This window comes from Struthio camelus, chromosome 30, assembly GCF_040807025.1.
Source record: "Struthio camelus isolate bStrCam1 chromosome 30, bStrCam1.hap1, whole genome shotgun sequence".
Taxonomy (NCBI): domain Eukaryota; kingdom Metazoa; phylum Chordata; class Aves; order Struthioniformes; family Struthionidae; genus Struthio; species Struthio camelus.
The window spans coordinates 5,125,994-5,148,558 of NC_090971.1; the positions used below are offsets into that span (position 1 = coordinate 5,125,994).

Below are 22,565 nucleotides of genomic sequence, written 5' to 3' on the forward strand. Positions count from 1 at the left end.
AGACACCTGAGGGAGCCAGCATCTCTTGTTCCTCTCCTCTGCTTCTCCACTGATGTGAGAACACAGGTCTTTTCCCCTCAACCTCACAGCGTCCCTAACTGCACATGTTTCAGTCTTGTAACTGCTGAAAACTACAATTCATCTGACCTTGGAGATCATCCAGTCTGTTAAATATCATGGGGAAGGGCACAGTAATTGCAAATGGTACAACTACACAAGGTAAATGTGAAGACAGGAGCATTACAAGTAACGATAATTTGAGCACTGGTAAGAGCAATTATACACTAATAATTAATGAAAGCACCCCCTGCCAGCATACTAAATTATTTCAGCAATGTAGCCTCCATTTTCTGGGAACTTTAAAACCCTCCAAAGCTGGTAGCTTAAGAGCACAAGATGGTTGGAAAAAAATATGAAAAGGGGAAATGAAATCCAACATCCATTCTATCTCAGTAAGACCAACTGGGCTACCAAAGAGGCGGATCAAGATGGTCAATTTATTTTATTCATGTGAGAAGTAGAGAATGTTGAAAAAAGCTGGCAGAACCAAAAAAAGTCAACAATAGCAGTTAGATTCTGAGCTGCTCTCCCATCATTTCCAAAGGGAGCAGAGCTGTCTCTGCGTCAGGTCCTGTGCTGGCCCCAGGTCCAGACAGTGCCCCACTCCAGTGAGAGCCAGATCAGCTCTTCCTGCCGTTCCAGCTGCAGCAGGTTGAGTACTTCTTTCAGGAGTCCCAACTCTAAAGGAAGTGAGAGCCAGTCACTGCCTATCAAGTAGTTTCTATGGTGTGCACTGTATGGTACCCAGGTCTCAGCAAAAGCCACCCTTTGCCCTCTGGAAAAAGACTGGGCTTTGGAGGGGGAACTGTAGCTCTGAGGCAATAGTACATAGAAATGTCACATCAACTGGATCTGGAAACAGACTCTCAAGTTGCTACTGCTCAAAAACAGCGGAGAGTCTCACTACAGCATTCCTAGGAGAGGAAGCGTATGTAAGACAATAGCACGGGCACAACTATGGTGAAGAGATTTGACTAGAAGCCGGAATGATGGGAGGTAAAAGTTTCAACACTGTGCTGTGAAACGGGACCATTTCCCTCTGATCCTCTCACCTCCCCAGGACAGGGCAGGGCCCTAGCGGAACTGGAGTGGGCTGATCCGCAGCCCAATGACATCTTTGCCGATCTCTGTCACCTGGGGAATAAAAGGGAGATGATTAATGTTTGAAAGCAGCTCAACAACCCAACCCCACATGTGGTGTTCACAGCCTACGGAGTTCTCAGGAACGCACACGGCCGAACACTGCAAGGTCAGTCCCTGAAGGTAGGATTTAAACTACATTGTATTACACAATTCCCAAACTGCTCCTCCTTGCATGCCAAGTCCTCAGACATGCAACTCTAGACCCAAAACCCAGGCCAAGTCAGTCTAGGGAGCGCAAAGGGGAATCTTTGGAGTGAATTCTCAAGGGAAGCATCATGGACTAGGAGTGCACGATTACAGACGTTTACACTCCCTTACTGTGGTGACACGGCAGATCTGTCCCTGGAACTCAGGACAGTAGCAGGCTCCACTGAGCGGACACTTCTCCACAGGTTTGCCACGATATATGGGCCGGTAAGAGGCAGCACAGATGTCAAAGGGGTTGTGCATATCATAGTTGAGCTGATAGGTGTCAGTGGGATTCTTCTCACACGCGGACAAGATCTTGCGGGTCTGCAAAAAGCAACCACATTGACCAGAGGGGGAGCAACAAAGCAGTCCAAATAAAGTGCACCACAGGAGGTGGAACAGATTCAACTGGCAACAAGCATAAACCAGGGTGCTTCCTCTCAATGCCTCTCCCTTCCCATCAGCAAGCACTTCTGCCCTGATCACAAAAGCCTCAGCCTATCCCTGCAGGAAGCAATAGTTAGTCCTCTCTGAATCAAGCAGGTCTCATTCCAAAGCACACAGAGAGCACTCTGTTATATTCCTGGCCATGCACCTCACAGACATACCTGCTGCGCCACCTCAGGCTTTGGACCCAGTTCCAGCAGCCGACGAGCAAAGGCAGCAGCTGTCTTGAAGTTTTTGAGTTTGAAAAAGAGGTTGAGAGCAGTGCGCAGCACCAAGATCATGTGGACAGGCTGCAGGTTGGAGTGGGTGAAGTAGGCAGCCATCTGTGTTAGGGAGAAGGAGGAAAAGGAGAGATACAGTCACTACCAACCAAGTGAGAAACTGGATGCACTGAAAAAGTGCAAGAAACATACCAAACCCTCCCAGGTGATCACGGCCACATCTGCTTTAAAGGTAGAAAACCGAGGCACAACTCCACGTAAGAGGAAATGGTAGAAATGGCAGAACTCATGATTCCCAGTGCCTTTTTAAACCAAAAGGCTATTTTCCTCCCCAGCTTCCTCCCAACCACTCCACGAAGAATTTCATGGAGCTTCTGTACCTCACAGATCCGCTTCTGCTGCTCCAGGGTCTCTTTGGGCAGCTTCTTCCGCTCTGTCTCCATTGAGAGCCCTACAATATACTCCCGGCAAATGGCTATCAGTTGCTGGGCCTTGGAGAGAGCGACACAGGGAGTCAGGCATTCGGCCTCCGGCCCCTGGAGGATGCAGGGCATGGTCAAAAGAAAGAGTTGCCCCTCACCTCAGCAACCTCCTGCTTGTTGTCTACCACCAGCAAGGGCACACTGAGCAAGATGGAGCGGAACTTCTCCACAGCCTCCTCAAACTTGCCAGCCGTAGTGAGCTGGTAGCACAGCTGCAGGCGCTGGATCAGGTCATTGAGTTTCAGTCCAACAGCAGGAAGGGCGTTCTTCAAGCCAGCTTCCTTCCTGGGAGCACCAGAGAGGTGTTGGGGAAGGACAGAGGGCATCCAGAACACACCAACGTTACATTGACAGCTCAACTGCAACTTGTCAGCAACACTTTGACCTAGGACCACGGTGTCTGTCTCACCTTAGCACCAACGGCATCTGTGCTTCCACAATTCTGCCTCCCACAATGCCCAGCTGTCTCTGCATTAACACAAGCTGGAAAGTAAGGCTCATTTTTCTACAGTGACTCCCAGCCACCACCATAGAAAATACACTTGTGGTTCTCTAGATGTCCTAGCTTCAGATTAGCTTTGCCAGAGGGAAAGTATTAGAGCTAGAAAAACCAGCATCTCAAGTGCCTCACATTGTTTTCAACCTCTAAAAAGGGAGGCAGTCCTTTCAAGTCTCTACATCTAACAAGAGCAGAAAAATCCCACTAAATATGGAATACTCCCTATTTACATCCATCAAACAGGAAGGCTCCTCCCTTCAGAAGAGAGGGAGAAGAATTCTGGCTACAACTGAACTTCCAAGGTGCCAGGGAGGAAAACGGCACAAGGCAAAGAGCACAGAAAAGGAGCTAGCCCCATTGCTTACCAGTTGCGATGTGGATATCCATACATGGTAGGGAGACAAGGCAGGGCTTGGTAGGTTGTACGGCCACGGGCAAAGGTCTGCAGGAACAGCTGCTTGTAGGGGCCAAAGTTTGTGACTCCTACCTGGTCATGAAGGAGCTGAAAGGGACACATTAATCTGCTGAGCAAAAGACGCGTAGGGCTTTACAGAGACTGCAGAGACATCAACACTCAGGCTCTTACTTCATAAACAGAGAAAACCATGCATGAAATGATTCACAAAAGGACACAAAATGAAGCTTCAGACTAGATCAGAGAGAAGAACACCTGGGCACAAGGGCAAGCTCTCCCCTCCAACCTCCCCAAGAACTCCTGGGGAAACTTACTCTCATTGCTGTTTCAAAGGAGCCTGCCAGGATGTGATCAACAGGAAGCTGAGAATTGTTACACCACACCTACAAAAAGGGAAGAGAAACATATTACAAGAACTGCATACGTGCACACGTTTGCCCTACCTACTCTCATCACCCCTCATTCCCATAACAAGTTCCTGTGTTGTGCTCACAGCTGAGTGTTAACACAAAGTCTGAAACAGAGTTTGGGGGGAGGGGGAGGGGGAAGGGGGAACCAAAAGTAGAAAGTTTATTGGAAAGACAACAAAAGATTTGTCCCATTACCTGAGCAGGGCTGGTGCCTTTGGTGGGTGGCACAAAGAATCCATCTTCTGCTCCTCCTGCTGGACCAGCAGGTACATCCTGGGGAAACATACAGGAACAGCGAATAGCATCCAAGTGTTTGACACCCAGATGAAATCATAGCTGGCTGTAACTGTGGTGACAGAGACTCTCTGGTAAAGCCCAGAAAATAATTCTTCCCTGAAAGCTCTCATTGCCTTCTCAAGTCACTACAACCAGGATACTTGAGAACTCTCACAAATGCACCTTGCACCCAAAAGCACCCTACCAGTTCAGGGGGAAGGTCCAAATCTTCTTCAACTTCCCATCCGCCTCCTTCTTCCTGCCCTTTACCTAGGCCTTCTTCTCCAAAGCCTTCTCCAGCATCCACAAAACCATCTGCATGGAAGAAAAGAATTAGTTAGAGCTCTTACACACACATGCATGCTCTTCTCGCTCACTTTTCTAAAAAACACTCTTGGATTCACCCACCTTCATCCAGCTGCAACTCTGCATCTTCACCCCAGCCTTCAGTGCCAACAGTGTCAATATCAATATCTGCAGCCAAGGCACCCCCTTTGCCTTAAAAAAAGGATAAGATTATTCATTTATTCATCTCTGAGAAGAAAAGATGTTAACCAAAGAATTCTTAGGCCAATACCTTTCCCTCCAATTGTCAACCACCACCTGTTGTTAAAAGGACAAAAGATTTCTTGAGAGATTTTAAGGGTGGTGTAAATATCTAGCTGGATTCCAATCTCTGCTAGTAACATTCAACAAATCTGAGGTTTAACAGCAACAGTTCAGGAGCCATGGGGACAAATTCAGTTCTACGTTTCCCAGCTTAATGCAGCTTTCCAGGGATAGAGCAATACCTTTGCTAGCAATTGTTCCTTCAAAGAATCCCTTGGAGACAGTCAGCAATGGCCAGTTGGTATCCAGAGGCATGACAGGGGCAGGAGGCTGCAGCAATTTTGCATTGGGATCAATGTCTGGAATCTGAGCAGAAAAGAACAGAAATCAGCTAAAGACCATATAAGGAAAATCCTGTTCTTTGACCTACCCCTCCTTTAGGCACCATAGACAGTCTCAAGCCTGATGATCAGCAGTGATTGCAACAGAGATGGTTCCTCCCTCCTGGAAAGAAGCTGCCTCATCAATCGCACTAACACCACATCCTACTGCCATCCTCTTCCCAATCTCTAAGGCTCTCGTAATTAAATATAAAGCATTAGTTAATTTACTAACTGTTTCTTTTTCAGGATCAAATGTTTCCTTCAGGCTTTCAGCTTCCTCATCCAGACCATGAGTTGCAGCTGTGAGATAGGCCAGGGACTCTGAAATGAGATATAGCTAATATGAGTGGGTGTCCTTCATTGCCTAGAGCAAGAAAATTTCTCATGCCAGCTTGCATGACCACACTGCCACAAAGGAAAGATTACTAAGATTTATAATTATACCTTTAGGGGCGTCACTGGATTTAGGACTAGAGTGTGCGCATGCAATGATAGAGCATATTCAGATTGTCAAAGTTTGTCTCAGGTCTCCTGGATCATACTCTAGCTCTTAGAATTACTTTCTTCCCATCTGATTCTGTTTTTCATGTAAGGGACTACATTATCTGCCTCCAGAAATTATCATCCATCCGTACAACCTCTGCAGCTTCTCCCCAGCCCACAGAAGCACGTGTTAGTCTGATATTACTCACTTTGCCCACAGTTCTTCAGGATCCTCACCCTCTCTGACACATCTCCTAGATACAAAGCATTCTGGTAGTGGCCACTCATATCTTTACGGATCTCAGCTAAATCAAAAGAAAAACAAAAGTAACGATAGCTCTGCTGGCCTCCACTGTGTTGCCACTCGTTCCCTCTTGGAATGACGCTCTACTCCTTTTACCTCTTTCTTCTTTGCTGCCACCCTGGGACTCACCTATCTTCATCATCTTCCGGAGCTTCTCCAGGTTGCCAGTGATGAGATAGAGAAAGGAAAGCCTATCAAAATTCTTAGTGCGCTGGTAGCACATCTCTACAATTTGGTGATTTCCCTGCAGCAATGCCACTTCTCCCAGCTTCTCCCAGCAGTTCTTGTCATCCAGAGCCTTGGCTGCTTCCAGAGCAATCTAACAAGAGAATGAAACAGTCACCCGAAAAAACAGCCAAACACACTCACAAGACTTGAGCTCTATTCTCTGCCCCACCAAAAACAGTAAGTGGCTTTGCAGAAGGCAGTCTTCTCTGCAGTCTCCTGTTGAAAATACCTATGATGTAAGGTATAGGCTTTTAAGGATCACTGCATTAAATTGTGCCCTCAGCTGAGGGCCTGCACCTTAACAAGGTTGCTATCATTCCCTGCTCTAGGAAACAGACCTGTGACTCTCATCTACTCTCCCAGGGAGATGCATGTTCTGTGAAATGCAATGCAGAAAAGGAGAGGTAAGCTTTCCTTCCTAACACTCCTCCCCTCGCAGCATAAAGTGACATTTGCCCGAAGAGACATGGCTTTCCCATAGCACCACCTGCCACCTCACCTCAATGTTGCCGCATTCCAGTGCCAGGCTGAACCGGGTCTTCTCATCCTTGACAAAGTGCAGTGCCACCTCAGGGTAGCCCTTTTTTTGCAGGTAGGCAATGATGGACTGGCCCACAAGCTTAGCATTCCTCACCATGTGCAGCACCTGCAAAGAAAAGGCCCAGGCACGAAGGTGACAATGTCACTTGAGAGATTTTCCTATACCCCCAAGTCACGGTCAAGGAAAAGTGCAGCGTTTCTCTTGCCTCCTCACCTCATCGTATTTTCTGTTGATCAATGCCAGTTTGAATTTGAATTCTGTGGGATCAATGGTGAGGACCCTGGGACGGCATTCTCTGTCCAGGCAGTACACATTGTTCCCCTTCACACGGGTAACATAAATAGGCAGATCCAAGGTGCGGATGATGCCATGATCCCTACACCAAAACACAGTCCTGTGACATGCATGCTAACACTATACATCTGTATGACCACATCCTGTATCTCAAAGGCGGCTCAAACACTTACTCTGTCACCTTAGTCTGGATTATAAAAGCAAGCCCCAGTCTGAGGAACAGGGCTGCCCCCCAATAATAAAGAACCAGTGTGCAATGTAAGCAGCCAAAGATGAGGCCAGTGCAACCATCTAGTTCTAGCTGCCTTTGGGTATGTCCATGTTGAGAAAAAGTGCAGTTGCACCAGCACCAGCTTTGGTTTCTGTCAAAAAAACATAGTAGTCTGTGCAAGGCCTGCCAGTTCAGGGACTAAGTGGGTGATGCCCAGACTCACCCAGTGGTGACAGCATATTTGATGTGGTTGCTGGTGGTATAGATGAAAACACCACTCTCATCCCAGGCTCCACTCTTGACACGGATATTTTCATGGATATTACACAGTGACTCCAGCTTTCTGTTGCAGATCATGATGGCTGGAGAAGAAAAACAAAAGAATTAAGGATATGTAACTCTCTACTGTTAAATATCTGCCTCTGAACCATGCTTATCTCCTCCATAGTTCCAGCAACAGGGATCTGTTCAAAGAGTCAGACAGACATTAAGAGATAATAGCAAGCACAAACAGAATTGTTACCCTCTGTCTTTACTTTATGAAGGAAACTAGCCGAATCCTTTTCAGTAGTTTAAGAAATCCTCCTTTTTGAAACCTTGCGGAAAAGTTGTACTGTGCATGTCCTCAGCTATACCTTCACTTGTGGCCATGGCACTGAACGGTTACTCTAGCAGGCCATAAAAAGAGAGATTCTGCTCCCAAAAGGGGAAGGGGCCGATGTAGTGCCTAGGACCCAGGTGAAACACTTAGGCCTCCCCTGCTTACCATGCTTAGCCAGCAGAGCTACATGGGACATGTCAGCTGACCAGATGACATATTTCACCTTGGAGATCTTCACCGAGGCCAGTGTTCTGTGGAAAGGACAGCGCTGACATCAGAGAGCTGAACAATATTCCTCCTCCCCACAGCAAGCTCTATGATGACTACCAGTGCCCAACACCCTGAACCCAATTTGCAGATGCTCCAAATCCCCCTTATGCAATTCTGGAGCTATAAAATTGTGTGACAGAACTGACCGTCTCTGTGGTCTAGTTTAGCAAAACAAACCTCTCTCCGTACCTGCGCAGCAACAAACATACTTGAGGTGACAAGAGACTTCAAATTCTAGGTTTCTGAAGGTGCTTTTGTTTTTTAAGGATAGATTTAAGAGAATATGGAAAATACGGTATTTCCAAGCAGCATTTATTTTGTTAAATTATTTCACAACTATCCCAACAATACCATAGAGACAAAAGGCATACAAATAAGGAAATGAGACTCATGAGGCAAGCTCTAGGACACGTGAGCAACATACACCGTATCTATTTGCAAATAACCAGACTCCTCAAAGTCCCAAATACGGCTAAACCCACCAGCTCCTCATCTGTTTCTTTGTGGCTAGCAACACTTAAATCAATACGAATATGCTACCACATCGTGGTTTAAGAGCCTTTTGTACGGATATAAATCCTAAGGGACAAGGCATCGGGCAAGCGTAGCCTGATGGAGGTTTTTCAATTTATTTACTTATTTTTATTATTTCTCCTTTTGTAATACCCAATTCTGTTGTCACAGAATTTACAAGGGTATGGCGCACATCTCCCTGTGATCAATGGCACAATGCCTGCAGCATAAATTGCACCTTGGCTACGTTTACACTGTGCTTTCCGTAACAGTTGTTAGCCGTGGTTTGGATCAGTCTGACACAGCCTGCAGCTGATGCTAATAGCTATTAATGCACTCCAGAATTTACTCGTCCCCAGAGGGCACACGCCAGCAGGATTACAATATTAAAACTTCTCCCGGCAGGCTGAAACCTACCGCTTCTGCTGCACGTCAAAGAGGGTGATGGAGTCTGCATCTCTTAGTAGCAGGTTCCCTGTGCCAGCATAGAAAATCTCATCGCAGTTCGGCACCTGCACCTTCTTGGTGATCTCATTCTTCAGGTTTTTGATTAGGATCTGTCATGTGATGAACGAAAAGTAACACCACAGAAAAGTGAAGTAGAATCTACAAAGACATGCAGGAATGTTTAGGCTCAGACACTTTGTATAGCTGAACCCCAATGACAAGAGACAAAAAACCAGAAGATACAGCCTTTCACAAAGCAAGATCAACAGAAATTTATCCTGCCAGAAAACTCAATCACGTCAGTTTGTCAGGGTAAAAATCTGTTTTTCTTAGTGCACCTTCACACAGCGCACCCTTTCCCTTCATCACCACTGCTGTCATTATTAGCTGACTGATAAAACTTGCAAGCCCTCTTTACAAGTGAATATACAAAGTCAATAGAGAATATAATGTAGTTAAAACAAAGAAGAAAAAAAAGTTGGGGAAGTTGAGACGAGAACAGCAAGGGGGAGAAGGGGAAGCGAGGAAGAGAGTAGTAACAAAACAGATATGTAGTTAAATTGAATTTACTAAGCAAGAAAATATTGAACAATGCAATCAAATGCTAAAAACTGTGAAGAATACAGTATCCTGTACAAGGCAAAGATTAAGACTTTTCTTCCCCTTCCCATCAAGTAAATCCAAGGGGGGGGGGGAATCTTCCATTACTGTCTTTCTTCTTTCTCCTATTGCACTCTATGAGTGAGAACAAAGAGCTTTATAAATACCTATACCTGCTTTTTTCACCATTTACTCAGCACTTGCATGCTAGGAAAGTGGCCTGGCTAGCTTCACAGTCCTTTTCTTGGAAGCTTTCATTTCTGAACTCACCTTTTATAGCAGGCCTCCAGCAACTGAGAGGTAACATTTATGGTAAAACAAGTTAAACAATATTTAAATTCATTACATTTTTACCATATTATGTTTCTTTGTATCTGCAACCCAGTCTTCACTGGCAGTGCTTTGCCAGTCTACTCAGATCACCAATAATTCTGTTAACCCAATTTTCCCACTTTCCACTCATGCTTCCAAAATGACAGTATACCCAGCTAAAAAGATGACCCTATTAAGTTTGTCCCCTTACCGAATGCATGCGATCCAGGACTGCAAAGCGGTTACGAGCTACCCACACAGCTGTTAGCCCGGAGGAACGTTTCCCTTCAGGGGCTAGGGAGAGCAAAACGTAGGCAGTGCATAAAACTTCTGGCAAGCTCTTATGGCAACACATTAGTCAGTCTTGTTTGATCCCATCTTGTTGTTGGATCAGCTGCTTCCTACTAATTCATGTTTAACCTGAGGCTATTCGCAAGTCTCATTTCCTCCCCCAATGTCCTTTCAGATCTCAGTGTGGCCAGCGCCAGCCCTTCTCTCCAGCCAAGGCACAAGACAAGTGGCTGTCTGTACAGCCAACCCCACCGCTTGGCACTGAAGCAGGCCATCCTGGGTGACAGCACAGTCTGTCAAGCTAACGAGCAGAGCCTTGCTGGCCAAACAAACCGAGCAGCGAGGGTCCCGGCTTCAATGTAAGCCCCCTCTCCCTCTCTCCCCCCCCCTCCCCCCGCAAACTAACATAACAAGCTGGAGGAAAAAGGCTGCACTTTCCCCAGCACGCAGCTGTTCTCTCAATTTTAAAATGCTAATATAAACAAAACGCTCTGCATGTCAGAGGCATAGAGAGAACTGTACTGCAGGATGCATTTCAGATGTGTTTCAGATGTGGGGAAGGCTGTTGCAGCAGAGGAAAGGAACAGACAAGCGAGGTGAGAGAACTGCTGCTGTTTTGGTAAAATACAGTTTCTCCTTCTTCAGGTCCCAGTCCCTTTCCTTAACAGTACTCCTGCTGCTGAAAACACGAGTGTTTTGGGAGACCTTCTTAGGGAACCTGCAAGCCACTCAACTCACTAGATTGAGTGCCATTTCACCAAGCATAATGTCACCTGTAGCAGATCTACATCCTATTTAACTTAGGTCTGAAAGGCAAGGCAATTAGGTTTCATTTACCACCCAACGCATGGAAGACTGGTCTAAACTCTATTCTCAGCTCAGCTAGGGGCTTTCTGAAGGCAACTTCACCTGTTTTTATGACTCTCCACAATTCAGGGTTTTTACTGACTTCCCCACACATAATGGCTTTAAATCTTTAACGCTGACTGTGCATCAGGTAGAAAGCGATTGAAATACATTACCCACAAGATTATGGAAGAGTGATTAGGAAGCTTAGCTCCCCTTGTTGTCATCCTCACGTCCTTCAGCTTATTTACCTGGCCTACTCCAGGGCATGCGTTAAATCCCTACTTTACAGATTTGGAAGATCATCAGAAGGCTGCATACACAGCATTTAACTAGGAAGATACTTATAAATTAGTAGAATTTTATGTTGTCCTTGAGAATAGATGGGTGCTTAAAAACACCCTAGAAAAATAAACACAAGACAAAGACAAGGGAGAGTCTCAATTTTCAACTGAAAGTACATTAAGAGTATTTGGTTTTCATGAAGCATATATGCCTCTTCCTCTGAAAGAATTACCCCTCTCCTTAATAGGGTCACAAGTCAGATGTCCCCAAACAAGGCAGCTTTGAACCTCTCAATCAGAATAAATATATGAAATACATTCAGTAACATTTAATCTATATAAAGTGACTAAAAAGCTCCCTTTCTCTTTCCTTCTCCAAAATACACCTGCTGACTGTACTGACAAAGAATCTTCCCTTTATTAGACCCACAGAAATTAATAAATCTCCAAAGAAGTAAGCTAGATTCCAGTCTAACTCATTCATCATTCCCACTCATTTCAGAATCTTTACTGCCATGACGACAGAGGCAGGAGGAACCAGCTGGAGTTTCAGATCCCAAGTGGAATTCACAGTTAGGAGAAAGAAAAATTTTTTTTCTAAATCATATTTTGACTTGTAAATTGCACAAAACTGATCTGGAATTTGCTGAGAGGAAAAAATGAATACTGGTGCCCTGGCACTGTCACTTTTACAGCCACTTTTCAGAGTATAAGCCCTTTTAGAACAAAACATATCTGGTTAAAATCCATCTCTGTTGACAAGCCAGGAAGGCTGCCTGCTGTGCCGAAAGGGAAAATGGAAAGTTCCTAATAACAAAATTATAAAATATATATTTGTAGCAGTAAAAGTTTGGGATGAACATGAATTTTTCAAGTCAGTGAAGCTTGTGATATAGGAGGCAGGAAGTGGGCCAAATGATGCGTGCTGCAGGGGCGCTGGGAAACACGGAGAAAGAGTCCAACAAGAGAGGCTTAGAGAAACAAAGCTTTCATATACATAAAACACATACACAAACACACAGTACAAGAGCAGAGGAAGGGCCAGCCGTAAAGAGACAACACACTAACAAAAACTAATGTAAAATAAAAAATGCCTACCATCCGGGTTCTGGGAGTCTGCATCCTTGGGAATGGTGTATAGGTCATAAGTGCTGTTCTCCAAGTTGCTGGCTCTCTGCAGGGGTGAGGGAACAAAAACAAAAAAATCATTAAGAGATAGGATTTCCCCACTTTGCCAAATTACATACCCACTTGAGAAGGAAAATTATTTAAAATAGTAAGATAAAAAAATTATATTCAGCCTGTAACATGAGATTAAAAGGAGCAAGTTGGTAGGGATCAAAAATAAACGCACAAAACAGTTCATAAGCAAAAAGTCACCCATAAAATCAGTCCCCAGTCTAGCTTTGTATCTCATATCCTCTGCATTTGGGATTTGGTTTTAAATTTTATCTTGAGAACAGAATTCATATTCACAGCCTCCTGGAAAGTTCTTTAGCACATTCTGCAGCTAATCTGGCTTACCGTGCAGAGGAGGACCGCGTTCTCAGCTGGGTTGTATGACATGTTGAACACAGGGAACTTGGAGCCACTGAAGAGGAGTGATGAAGAGAACAGAGAGTTAGTAATAGAGCAGATCACTGTTTCTTCTGCCCAAATCATCTTCTGATAAAAACTTATTTTTTGAAATGCACTGACTACCAGAAAAGCTCAGTTTTGATGAATTTCCCGACTCAAAACCACATGGAAAAACTAAGAATATTGGCATTTTCTAAATAAAAGAGCTGGTATTTCAGTTTGAAGTTACTTCAAATTTGAAGCTAGTTACAAAAAAAGAAAAATGTAACTGTACACAGATAAAAATTGACCTAAATCAACTTATTTTAGGCTTCGTAGTTCATCTGGCAGAACAATCAGTTGAAAGTGAGGCGCTGAACAGAAAACGACAATATAATTTATCAATGAGGAACTAACAAGCGATTCAGGATACCATCAACTATCATAACATGAACACTCTCATCTCTTCCTACCTTCGCAGCTGCATGACGGCAACGTCTTTTGAACTGTTGAAATCAAGCTGGCGGAGGAAACGGTCCTTTACATAATACAGCATGTTCCCATGCACAGCATAAGCAGGCCGCTCACGCTCCAGTTTGAACACAATCATGCCACCATCATGGCCTGAGAAGAGACATGTGAGAATTCAAACTTAAAGATTAAATTTCATGTTTTTTTCATCGTGTAGATGACATGACTTAGCCCCCCAGACCAAGAAAGTCCAATAAAGATTGCAACCAATGACTGTCAGCCACATTACTACTTTTCAACCTGACTGAAAGAAGTGATTTTATCTCCTTCCTCACTAAGGGCCATGTTTCCATCCCCCTTTAGGTTTCCCATCACATCTAAAATCTGGCATTCCACTAGAAACACTATGCCTTGCTGACAGGCATTTGGGTAATTTTAACTAGTCCAGCACAGGTTCCTCTTGGATCTGTCCTACGCCTAAGGCTAATGCCTTAGAGCATTAACTAGTTAAGGCAGAGACCGTCTTGCTCTAGCTTTGATCAACAGCTGGCGCAATGAAATTGTGTTCCATTCACAGCTCTCAGATGTTGCAGCAAGTTAAACAAGGATCTTTTCCTTCCAGTACATTTAATATAAACATCTGCAAGCCAGTGTGTTCTGCAAAGTGTGCTAATGAAAATCAAATCCTTGATGCACAGACTTTCTGCACGGAATATGTACTCTCTTCATTGCAGTCTGCCAGCCCGAGTAGATCTCCTTTTTACCTGCAGCAAAGAGGTTGAGGTTGGGATGAGCAGCCAATACCCAAAAGCGATCGTGATCACGACGAAATGTCTGGACACCCGTGCTAAGTGTGCAAGAGAGGGATTAGAAAATAAACAGAGTGACACCTTGATGAAAGCTCCAGCTCACAAAACGAAGATCCTGAGCTTAACAGTACAGAACATCTTGGCATTCATTATGGGGAAGTCCACCGAGAGTTCAAAACACTGAACCCAAAGACTTCTGGTTTATTTAGAGAAAGCCTCTGTTTCATACTCTGTCAGGCTGGTTCAAAAGTCAGGACACTCAAATACTATTTCCAACTTTAAAACGTACAAACTACTTTGCTTCTCTAAACCAGAAATGTCTCTTATGCAAACAAGAGTCTGAGCAGATGAGAGTCCAAACCTGGAATAAGCTTAGCTTAGGACTAGCTAAGCTCTCTAAATAAGAACAGAATAAACTGACTTATGTCAAAATGAGACCTGAAGTTAACTGCGCTCAGTACTCAGCTAGGGTCCATTTATGAAGTCCTTTCATGTCAGAAGTATTTGGACTTATAGTGCTATTCCTGATGCCTAAGGTGAAGAATAGTACTAGATCTAGTAACTGATTTCAAAATTAAAGCAATCCTTTAAAGAATACTCAATTTACATACAAATCTCTAGTCTGGTTCATTCTGTATCCATTTCAGCAGAACGATATTCCTCCAGACAAAGCAAATAATATATTCTCATTCAAAATACTTTCAGCAGCACTGTCAATAGGCAAGCCAGCACTCTTCCATTTGCTTTCAGATAATTGCAAGCCTTGTCCACAGCGTCTCTCTCGAAGGGACAGAGAACGTGAAGAACATGGTTTCTTACCCATGAATTTTCAAACTCTAAAACTGATGTTTTAAGAACTGCTCTAAGAATATTTGTAGGCCTTCCATTTGTGTAAAAAATTCCATAATAAGGTTGAGTCAGATGCTTGAGAAGCACTAACCGTTTAGACATATCCCAGACACGGATGCTTTTGTCTTCCGAATTGCTAAGGATCAGTTCCTGCCGTGGGTGAAAAACAGCACACGAGACATTGTTGTAATGTCCACGGCAAGTGTCGACCTCCCAAGCCTTCGATTCTAACAAAAGCAAAACACAATGAGGAAACTAATGCTTAAGCAAGTTAAGTTGTGCCATAGCAGAAGCACAGCAAACAACTTTAGAAAGAGGATTCTATGGGCTCCTAGTTACTATATCATTCTCTCCAATTTACATTCACAATTTTTTTCACCTGTAGCACAACTCATCTGACAAACATGTAAAGTAAGTCTTAGCATCTTTTGGCTAATCTATTATATAGCTTATCTAGCCGAGCTGACATTAGTACACCTGTTCCTGATGAAGGGCTTCTGGCTCTGGAATAAGCTCCCTTTCTTATTGTACTGGTGTACATTCAAAAAACTTCCGGGTCAACCTGATCTGTTCCTACAAGCCTCTGCTCAGATGTAGCTGAAACATAAAAGAAGCTTGAGGTATTGGCTAGGGAACTGAGCTCTCCTCAAACTGCAAAAGGCAATGCTGCCTGGGATTGTTTACCACTGACTTGTACAAACATGCCTGCAAAGCGTAAATTACCTTCAGGTTCGACCTACAGATGTTCAAATATAAATTTCAACTCTTATCCTACTTAGCCTCCCTTCTTTCTGCGTGCTCCTTTTGGAGAATCTCCTTACCATTCATCCGCCAAATCTTCACTTGTCGATCATCAGCTCCCGATACAATAAGTGGCATGGTGGGGTGGAAGGCAGCCCAGTTCACTCCACGATCATGGCCCTACATGTAAAAACAAAATGGTCACTTGAAGCCTTCCTAGCCTTAATGGGCTATTATAGAATGCTGAGAAAAGGGAAACCCCCCCCCCCCAACAAGGCAATAATGTCTGCTATTTAGCTGAGACTTTAGTTGTATAGAGAAAACAGTAGCTGTTTGGTTACAGTGCAAACATCTCCAGATTTCAGAGCTCAAATTTCTTAAAAATAAATGCCATATTCTGCAACAGCATGTAAATCTATAAACCTGAGTCAGGTATCAACTCTTTTTTTTTTCCTCCACTGTTTTTCAGATCTTCTGGAGGATCATTTGAAGTCATCACAGGGACTTCATTAAATAAAGCTGAAAAGGCTGCACAGTGCACATATATTAACACAGTACCTCAAGAACGTGCTTCACAACTGCATCTGTTGTCCCAAACAAATCCACCCCAGTTATTCCCCTGACATCCGATTCCACAGCTCCAGGAGACAGGTTCTTCTTCCTTAGGCCTTGAGGGGCAGAGAGGAAGGAGAAGCAGGGGCAGAGGAAGCAAAAATTACATCATCAAGACAATACTTCTAATTTAGCAACAAGCTGAGTGCTTTCCTGTGCTGTTTACACACATCTTTAGGTGGAAAGGAAGAACTGGAAGAGTGGAAGAGGGTAAGAGAATCATCCAAGACTCCCTTCCACTTCCTCCACAAGCGCAAACTCAGATTAGATGTGTCAAAAGGAAAATCTGCAATGCTATATACCATACAAAGGATCACCTCAGCTCATTAGGCTGCAGATAGCGGCATCACAGCAAAGAAGGACTGACACGTTCTGGTTTCTCTCTCACTCCTAATTTGCTAATTTGAGCTTGCAACTTTTAGGGGGCTGTAATCTATGCCAGTTTGAGGAGTGCTCTCATTCACCTCTTGATTATCAATTAGGACAATCTGCCTGGAAACAAGGTATTCTGAGGAGCTTTTCTAAGAGGCTAAAACTATAGCAACTAAAGCTTCTTCCTGATTCTGAAGAAAACTCCAAGTTATCCAAGTTAAAAACAGACCTGTCAGCCATCCCGCGTTCAAAACCAAAAGGAACAGAGTCGGGAAAACGAGCATTGAAATGAGCCTCTCATCCAGCAACGCACACGGAAGAGACAGTGAGTTTAGTAGATAAAGCATCCTAAAGCAAAATTTAGGAAATATACTTTTCAAATTAAAGGTAAGTGGCCCAAGGAAGCCATCATGAAATTTATCAAGAATAAGAAAACACTGATGGACTAAAACCAGAACTGAACCAGTTACGGATGCCCACAGAGAGAGGGGTGCAATAGGAGAACAAACAATACCAAGGACAAAATTATGAATGCTCTGCACACTGGGTGAGGTGCACACAGAGATGGTCCAAGTAACAGTGAAGAACTTGAATGGCTGAGTGGAAGCTTCTACAAAGCTGACAAAAACTGCTCCAGAAAGTAAGGAATAAAACACACATAATCAAAGGATGATGAAAGAAGAAACACAGAGCTTTCAGAAGAGAAAATCCTCGAGCCTTTGACAAGTCAGTGAAACAGGACTGGAACACAAGTGGAAAATTTCTGGCATAACTGCACAGATCTAGAGGGAAGGCAGGACACTCGGAACATACCAGCTTCCTGTGCTGCTCTGGGGAGGGAGCAGGGAAAGAGAAAGTACTTGTAGCAGAACAATAGATGTTAGCCATTCTGAGGACAGCTGTTTTAAAAAAAAATTTAAAAAGGAGACTCGGCTCAACATGCACAAGGGCACCAAGAGGAAGAGGTATTAAAATAACCAGAGAAAAGGGGACACATGCTAATTGTGACTGACAAACCCAGAGGTTAGGAGGGAAGAAGGAAGAGAACTGTAAAGCTTTGGGGCATTCCTGGGAACCATTTTCAGGAATACAGTGGTTGACATATTAAGGGCAACACAGAACGACAGACAGTCCTTTGCAAATTCTTTTGCTCTACTCTCCTCTTTTTCCCAATTCAGGCCTTATCCTTGAGGGTCTATAACTTACCATCTGTATCCAATGGGCAATTAGAAAAACGCAGTGGAGGCTGAAGTTGTACCAAGGTTTCGCCAATCATGAAAGTACATCTGCTAAGGATGCTCAAAAAGAGGTAGGCTAGGTCTACAAATGCTATCTGAGGTCTGTCAGCTCAGGTCCTCTCAGCCCCAGGGCTCCTCAACAGCATAACAGTGAATTAAAGTCCAAATCCTCAGGTGATCCTCACTTAAGCTGGTCACCCTGATGAACTAATCCCAGTCCCGACAGAACAAGGAAGATCTCTGCCAAGCAGCAGACATCAACGTTTGCCAACTAAGAGGAAGTTAAACAGAAGCTGGTGTGTGATGTTACAGTACACACAAAAGCGCACTCTGAGCAGGACAACTAACACCCTCCTCCTGGTTAACAATTACAAAGAGCTAGAAAAAACAGGTTATTTTGTAGTTTCTGTAAGTTAATATCAGCACCATAAGCAAGAACTTCATTCCACAGCACAGGTGAATAATACAAAACAAATATTCATGCATTTTAATATACAAGCATGCTCTTTCTGACTGTAGTCACACAGTCTCTCTCAGGAGACTAGTAAAAAATGGACTCCTTAACCTGGACCGTATTTGAAGATACTTTATCAGCAGCTCTGAAGACAGAAAGTTTCAGTCCACAGTGCACAAAACACATGGGCATTCAAAACAAAAGGGTAGTCTTGATTGCCTGCTCCAGGTCATGCTTAATTCACCCACTACAACTCCTCCTCCCTCACTGCCAACAAAGCTGACAACTTCAGAAAGAGGATTTTGGAACACGGCCTTTTAACTCATTTAACTGAGGGCATCAAAGAACCAGTGCTCATAATCCTCAAACTTGCTGAAAACACAACTTGCAGCTTCTGTTGACATCAATGGGAAGTTATCAGCAGCACTCAGAACTGGAGTTAAAGCTCAGTATCAAATGATGCTGTCTATGTTTAGGATTATGCACACATGAGAGACATCAGACAACATGGGGAAATACCCATTCCCAGTAGACTGTTAGAACCAAATCAGAAGTCATTTGGGGGAAAAACTTGTGGGGTGACAGCGCAGGGGAAATCCTAATTTTTGTATCCATTTTTCAGTAAGAGAGAGTCTGTGGGAGAATGCAGCAGCAAAGCTTACTGGCAGAAGAGCTGTTAGACTCCCCATGCTGGCAGTACAGAGAGGGGGACAGGTTTTAAATAACCAGGAGATCCCGTCCCCAGCCCCTACTGCTGACCCAGCTGGCCATGTCTGAGTGTGTACCACAAACAATGCAGCATGCCCAACCAAAACTGCAACGTTGAGAGAGGGAGGTGGGATAAAGGACCACAATCTATCTCTAGGGATAGACAACATTGTAACACCATCAGTTCTGTCCCACCTGCCTGCCTTCAAGCAGTCCCTCATCTCCATCTAATACTTCCTCTCTTTTACTTTTTTATTTAGGGATCCTATTTCAATCATTAAGTCACCTCGTGGCCTAGCTGTAACCTACGAAACAACTAACAATAACCTACTAGCAAAATACTTTGGAATTCTGATTTGCATTTCCTTGCTCTGGTCTTTAGAATACGCTTCGTTTTATGAAACGGACAAGCAAATTGTATGCTGAAGAAATTTCTAATATTGCCTTCCTTTTCCCATCCATAACTAGGTTACCCAAAAGGAAAAAGAGAAAAGCCCTTTTTATCTTTATCTCTGAATGAATGACTTATTGCTGCCTCCAGGAGTTTTTCAAGGGGATAAAGATGAACCACAAATCTCAAGAATTCCCCCTACAAAGTCTGGCACATCAGCAAAGCTGATCCAGTGACAGTACTATGTGCCTTCTGACTGCAATACTCATCACCCACCAAAAAAAAAAAAAAACCCACAAAGAGCACACATACACACTGGGATATTAGGTTGTGGAATCTCCATCTTCAGAGGTTTTCATCACTGCACAAAGCTATAGCTGGCCTGATCTATCACTGGAGAATTCTTGCTTCAAGCAGAAGACTGGACTAGATGACACCCAGAGGTCCCTACCAACAAACATCCTACACTTCATGGAAACTGAGGGCAATGGGTCGCCGTCAATAGAGAATTCTGTACTTTGCTGCCTGAGGCTCCTGCAGTCAACAAGCTACTTTTTCTGCTCTCAGATACAAACCGACTAGTTCCTGCCTCACTTGGCTTTCAGCAATTGCAGTTTTGAAGTGGGCTGTGCCACTGGATACCCCCTCAACCTGGGCAGCTCACCAGAAATATCCCAAACGCGCACAGTCTGATCCAAGCTGGCTGACACTACCAGGTCCTCAGAGGGATGAAACTGGGCACACATCACATAGTGGTTGTGTCCTGTCAGCACACTACAACAAAAAGGACAGAAAATACCACTTAAACATAGCAGATACTAACATACATTTGTAGCCACAGGAATAAGCTCAGTCTGAGGAAGAAGGTTGATAAGGGATATATAATAACGTGATACTCAGGAAAAAAAAAAAAAATGCAACTCTTCAAGAGTTAGTGTGACTGAACACTGGATGCATGTTCTTGCGGAGAGCGTTCAAGGGCTTACTTACTGATGACAATAACCTCATAGGTGAATACCAACATATTACTTCAACCGGGGAAATTTTTTTTACCCAAACAACATGTCAATTCACAAATAAGAGATGGTTTAGTAGCATCAGAATAAACGAGCAAAAGAAAGGACCGACAGATATATTCAAAACTGATCAATTTTCTTTGTCAGTTCTTTTCCTTCAACTATGCAGTTTTGAAACATCAATAATATCTCCCATTTGAAAAAAACAAATTAAGATAGCTTGCACCCCAGCCCTGCAGTTACTCATAAAGCACCCATTGATTTTACCAAACACAAGTCCTGGACTGCCAATTCCAAACACGAATTGTCTGATCATCAGAAGCACTCAATATCCAGGGATATTCCTAAAAGGTAAAGTATTTTGCAAATGAAATAATAATCTCCACATCAGACATTTCCCCCCTCCCAATGTTTTCCAATGGTCCCCACGAATGACCAGGGGTTTTTGGGTTTTTTTTTTTTTTTTTGGGGGGGGGGGGGGGGGGAGGAGGGGGAGCCAGGGCAGCCAAAAAAAGGATACCATTTTATATGAAAAGAGAGCAGACATACATCACTGGGTTAAGTAACAAAGAGACTTACATGGTGGAAGAAGGTAGTGCGAATGTAATCCAAGTGCCCAAGCAGAGTGAAAAGACAACGGCGCAATTTATAGTTCCAGACCTGCACGACACAGAAACAGAACAAAAAGCCCGTGCCACAGCCTGCCAAGACTTCTTGTGCTCTCTCACAACACATTAAAGATGTTAACTCACATACAAACCTCATTCTTCTATTTTACGATATGGCTCTAATGCAAGCTGCGAAGACACTTCAGTTCATTACAATTATCTCTAATGCCTCTGGAACAGCAGAATCCTTAAGCGCCTAACGCTATTTTTTCCCTCTCACTCTCTCACCTTGTCAGCATTTCCCCAACACATTCCCTTGCCTAGGCAACGTCCTTTACAGAACAAGAGATATCGGGGTAAAGTTTTACCTTTATTTTGTAATCATCACCTCCAGAAACAAAGAGAGGTTGCTGTTTGTGGAAGTCAATACCTCGAACGGGACCTACAAACAGGAGAAGCAGGTTGACAGAGACAGATGCCTGATAGCTGGAACAGTCCCTTATATCACGTAGGTTATGATTTTTATCCCTCCCTGATTCTTTTGGATATCGATAAAATAAAAAACTTTAACGCAACAATGAAAAGCCAGGCAAAACTCTGAGATCATATTCCTTTCTATCAGGGCACTCACAGGAATCACAGAATATCCAAGCCCTTCACACACAATTACAAGTTTATTTTTATACTGACAATGAAGCTAATACACTCACTATTCTGTAGGCCCGAACACAATGTTCAGAAACTAATAAATTGGCCAGGAAGAAAGACAGGGTAAAACAAATGGGGACTGAAGTCAAACCAGCAGAGGCCTGAGCAATGCCTTCAGCAAAATGACACACTTTCTTCTCTCTCACCCCAATCTTCTCCCACAAGCAAGTTTCAGCCTTTACTCTCATTGCAAAACCGAGCCTTCCCAATCTCGACCCCCCCGCCCCGAACACGCTCACCGTCATGCTCGTCAAATTTGTCGATCAGGGTGCACATCCGATAATCCCACAGCTGGATCACGCCATTGTGCAAACTCGTGAGGATCCACGGCCGCTTGGGGTGGAAGCTGAGCCCTGCCGAGGCCCGCAGTGGCGTGAGAGCGGAGCCGCCGCGCCGACGGAGCCTCGGGGCTGTTAGAGCCGCCCCCCCCCGCCCCGGCCGGGGCCGCTGGGCCTCGCAGGCTCCAGAGCGGGGGGGGGGGGCCCGGCCCCCTGAGCCCGGGGACACCCGGCGCCCGTGTCCCGTGCCCGTGCCCCCAGCCTCAGGACTCCCGGCGCAGCCGCTACCTTTCACCCGAGCCGACTTCGTCTCGAACTTGGTCAGCATCATCCACCGCCACCGACCCTCCACCCTGACGGTCCACGTCGGCGCCCCGGAAGTGCCCCCTAGAGACTTCCGCTTCCGTCCCGTGTAGTCCTCCTGGACCATAGAGTTGTAATCCTCCTGGCTGGT

At 44.4% G+C, this 22,565-nt stretch overlaps 1 protein-coding gene across 2 annotated transcripts; it reads right to left on the reverse strand.

The window, feature by feature from the left end:
- Positions 1 to 483: 483 nt before the first annotated feature.
- COPA (COPI coat complex subunit alpha) lies at positions 484 to 22,556 on the reverse strand. 2 transcript variants are annotated; one of them, XM_068922620.1, is made up of 34 exons: positions 22,400 to 22,556; positions 22,073 to 22,186; positions 21,494 to 21,567; positions 21,097 to 21,177; positions 20,785 to 20,861; positions 20,166 to 20,275; positions 16,285 to 16,394; positions 15,807 to 15,906; positions 15,077 to 15,212; positions 14,092 to 14,174; positions 13,330 to 13,480; positions 12,824 to 12,890; positions 12,398 to 12,473; positions 10,090 to 10,172; positions 8,937 to 9,076; positions 7,902 to 7,987; positions 7,359 to 7,497; positions 6,844 to 7,006; positions 6,589 to 6,735; positions 5,991 to 6,180; positions 5,767 to 5,862; positions 5,307 to 5,395; positions 4,934 to 5,057; positions 4,551 to 4,640; positions 4,348 to 4,457; positions 4,062 to 4,139; positions 3,771 to 3,839; positions 3,407 to 3,543; positions 2,641 to 2,827; positions 2,441 to 2,551; positions 2,001 to 2,162; positions 1,522 to 1,716; positions 1,113 to 1,194; positions 484 to 740 (listed from the first exon to the last, which is right to left on the reverse strand). In XM_068922620.1, exons 1-33 carry the CDS (start codon positions 22,539 to 22,541, stop codon positions 1,135 to 1,137), a joined length of 3,777 nt encoding a protein of 1,258 aa, XP_068778721.1. In that variant the 5' UTR covers positions 22,542 to 22,556; the 3' UTR covers positions 484 to 740; positions 1,113 to 1,134. The 2 variants fall into 2 exon arrangements, with proteins under 2 accessions (XP_068778721.1, XP_068778720.1); XM_068922619.1 differs by having other exon boundaries at positions 484 to 1,194.
- Positions 22,557 to 22,565: the final 9 nt, after the last annotated feature.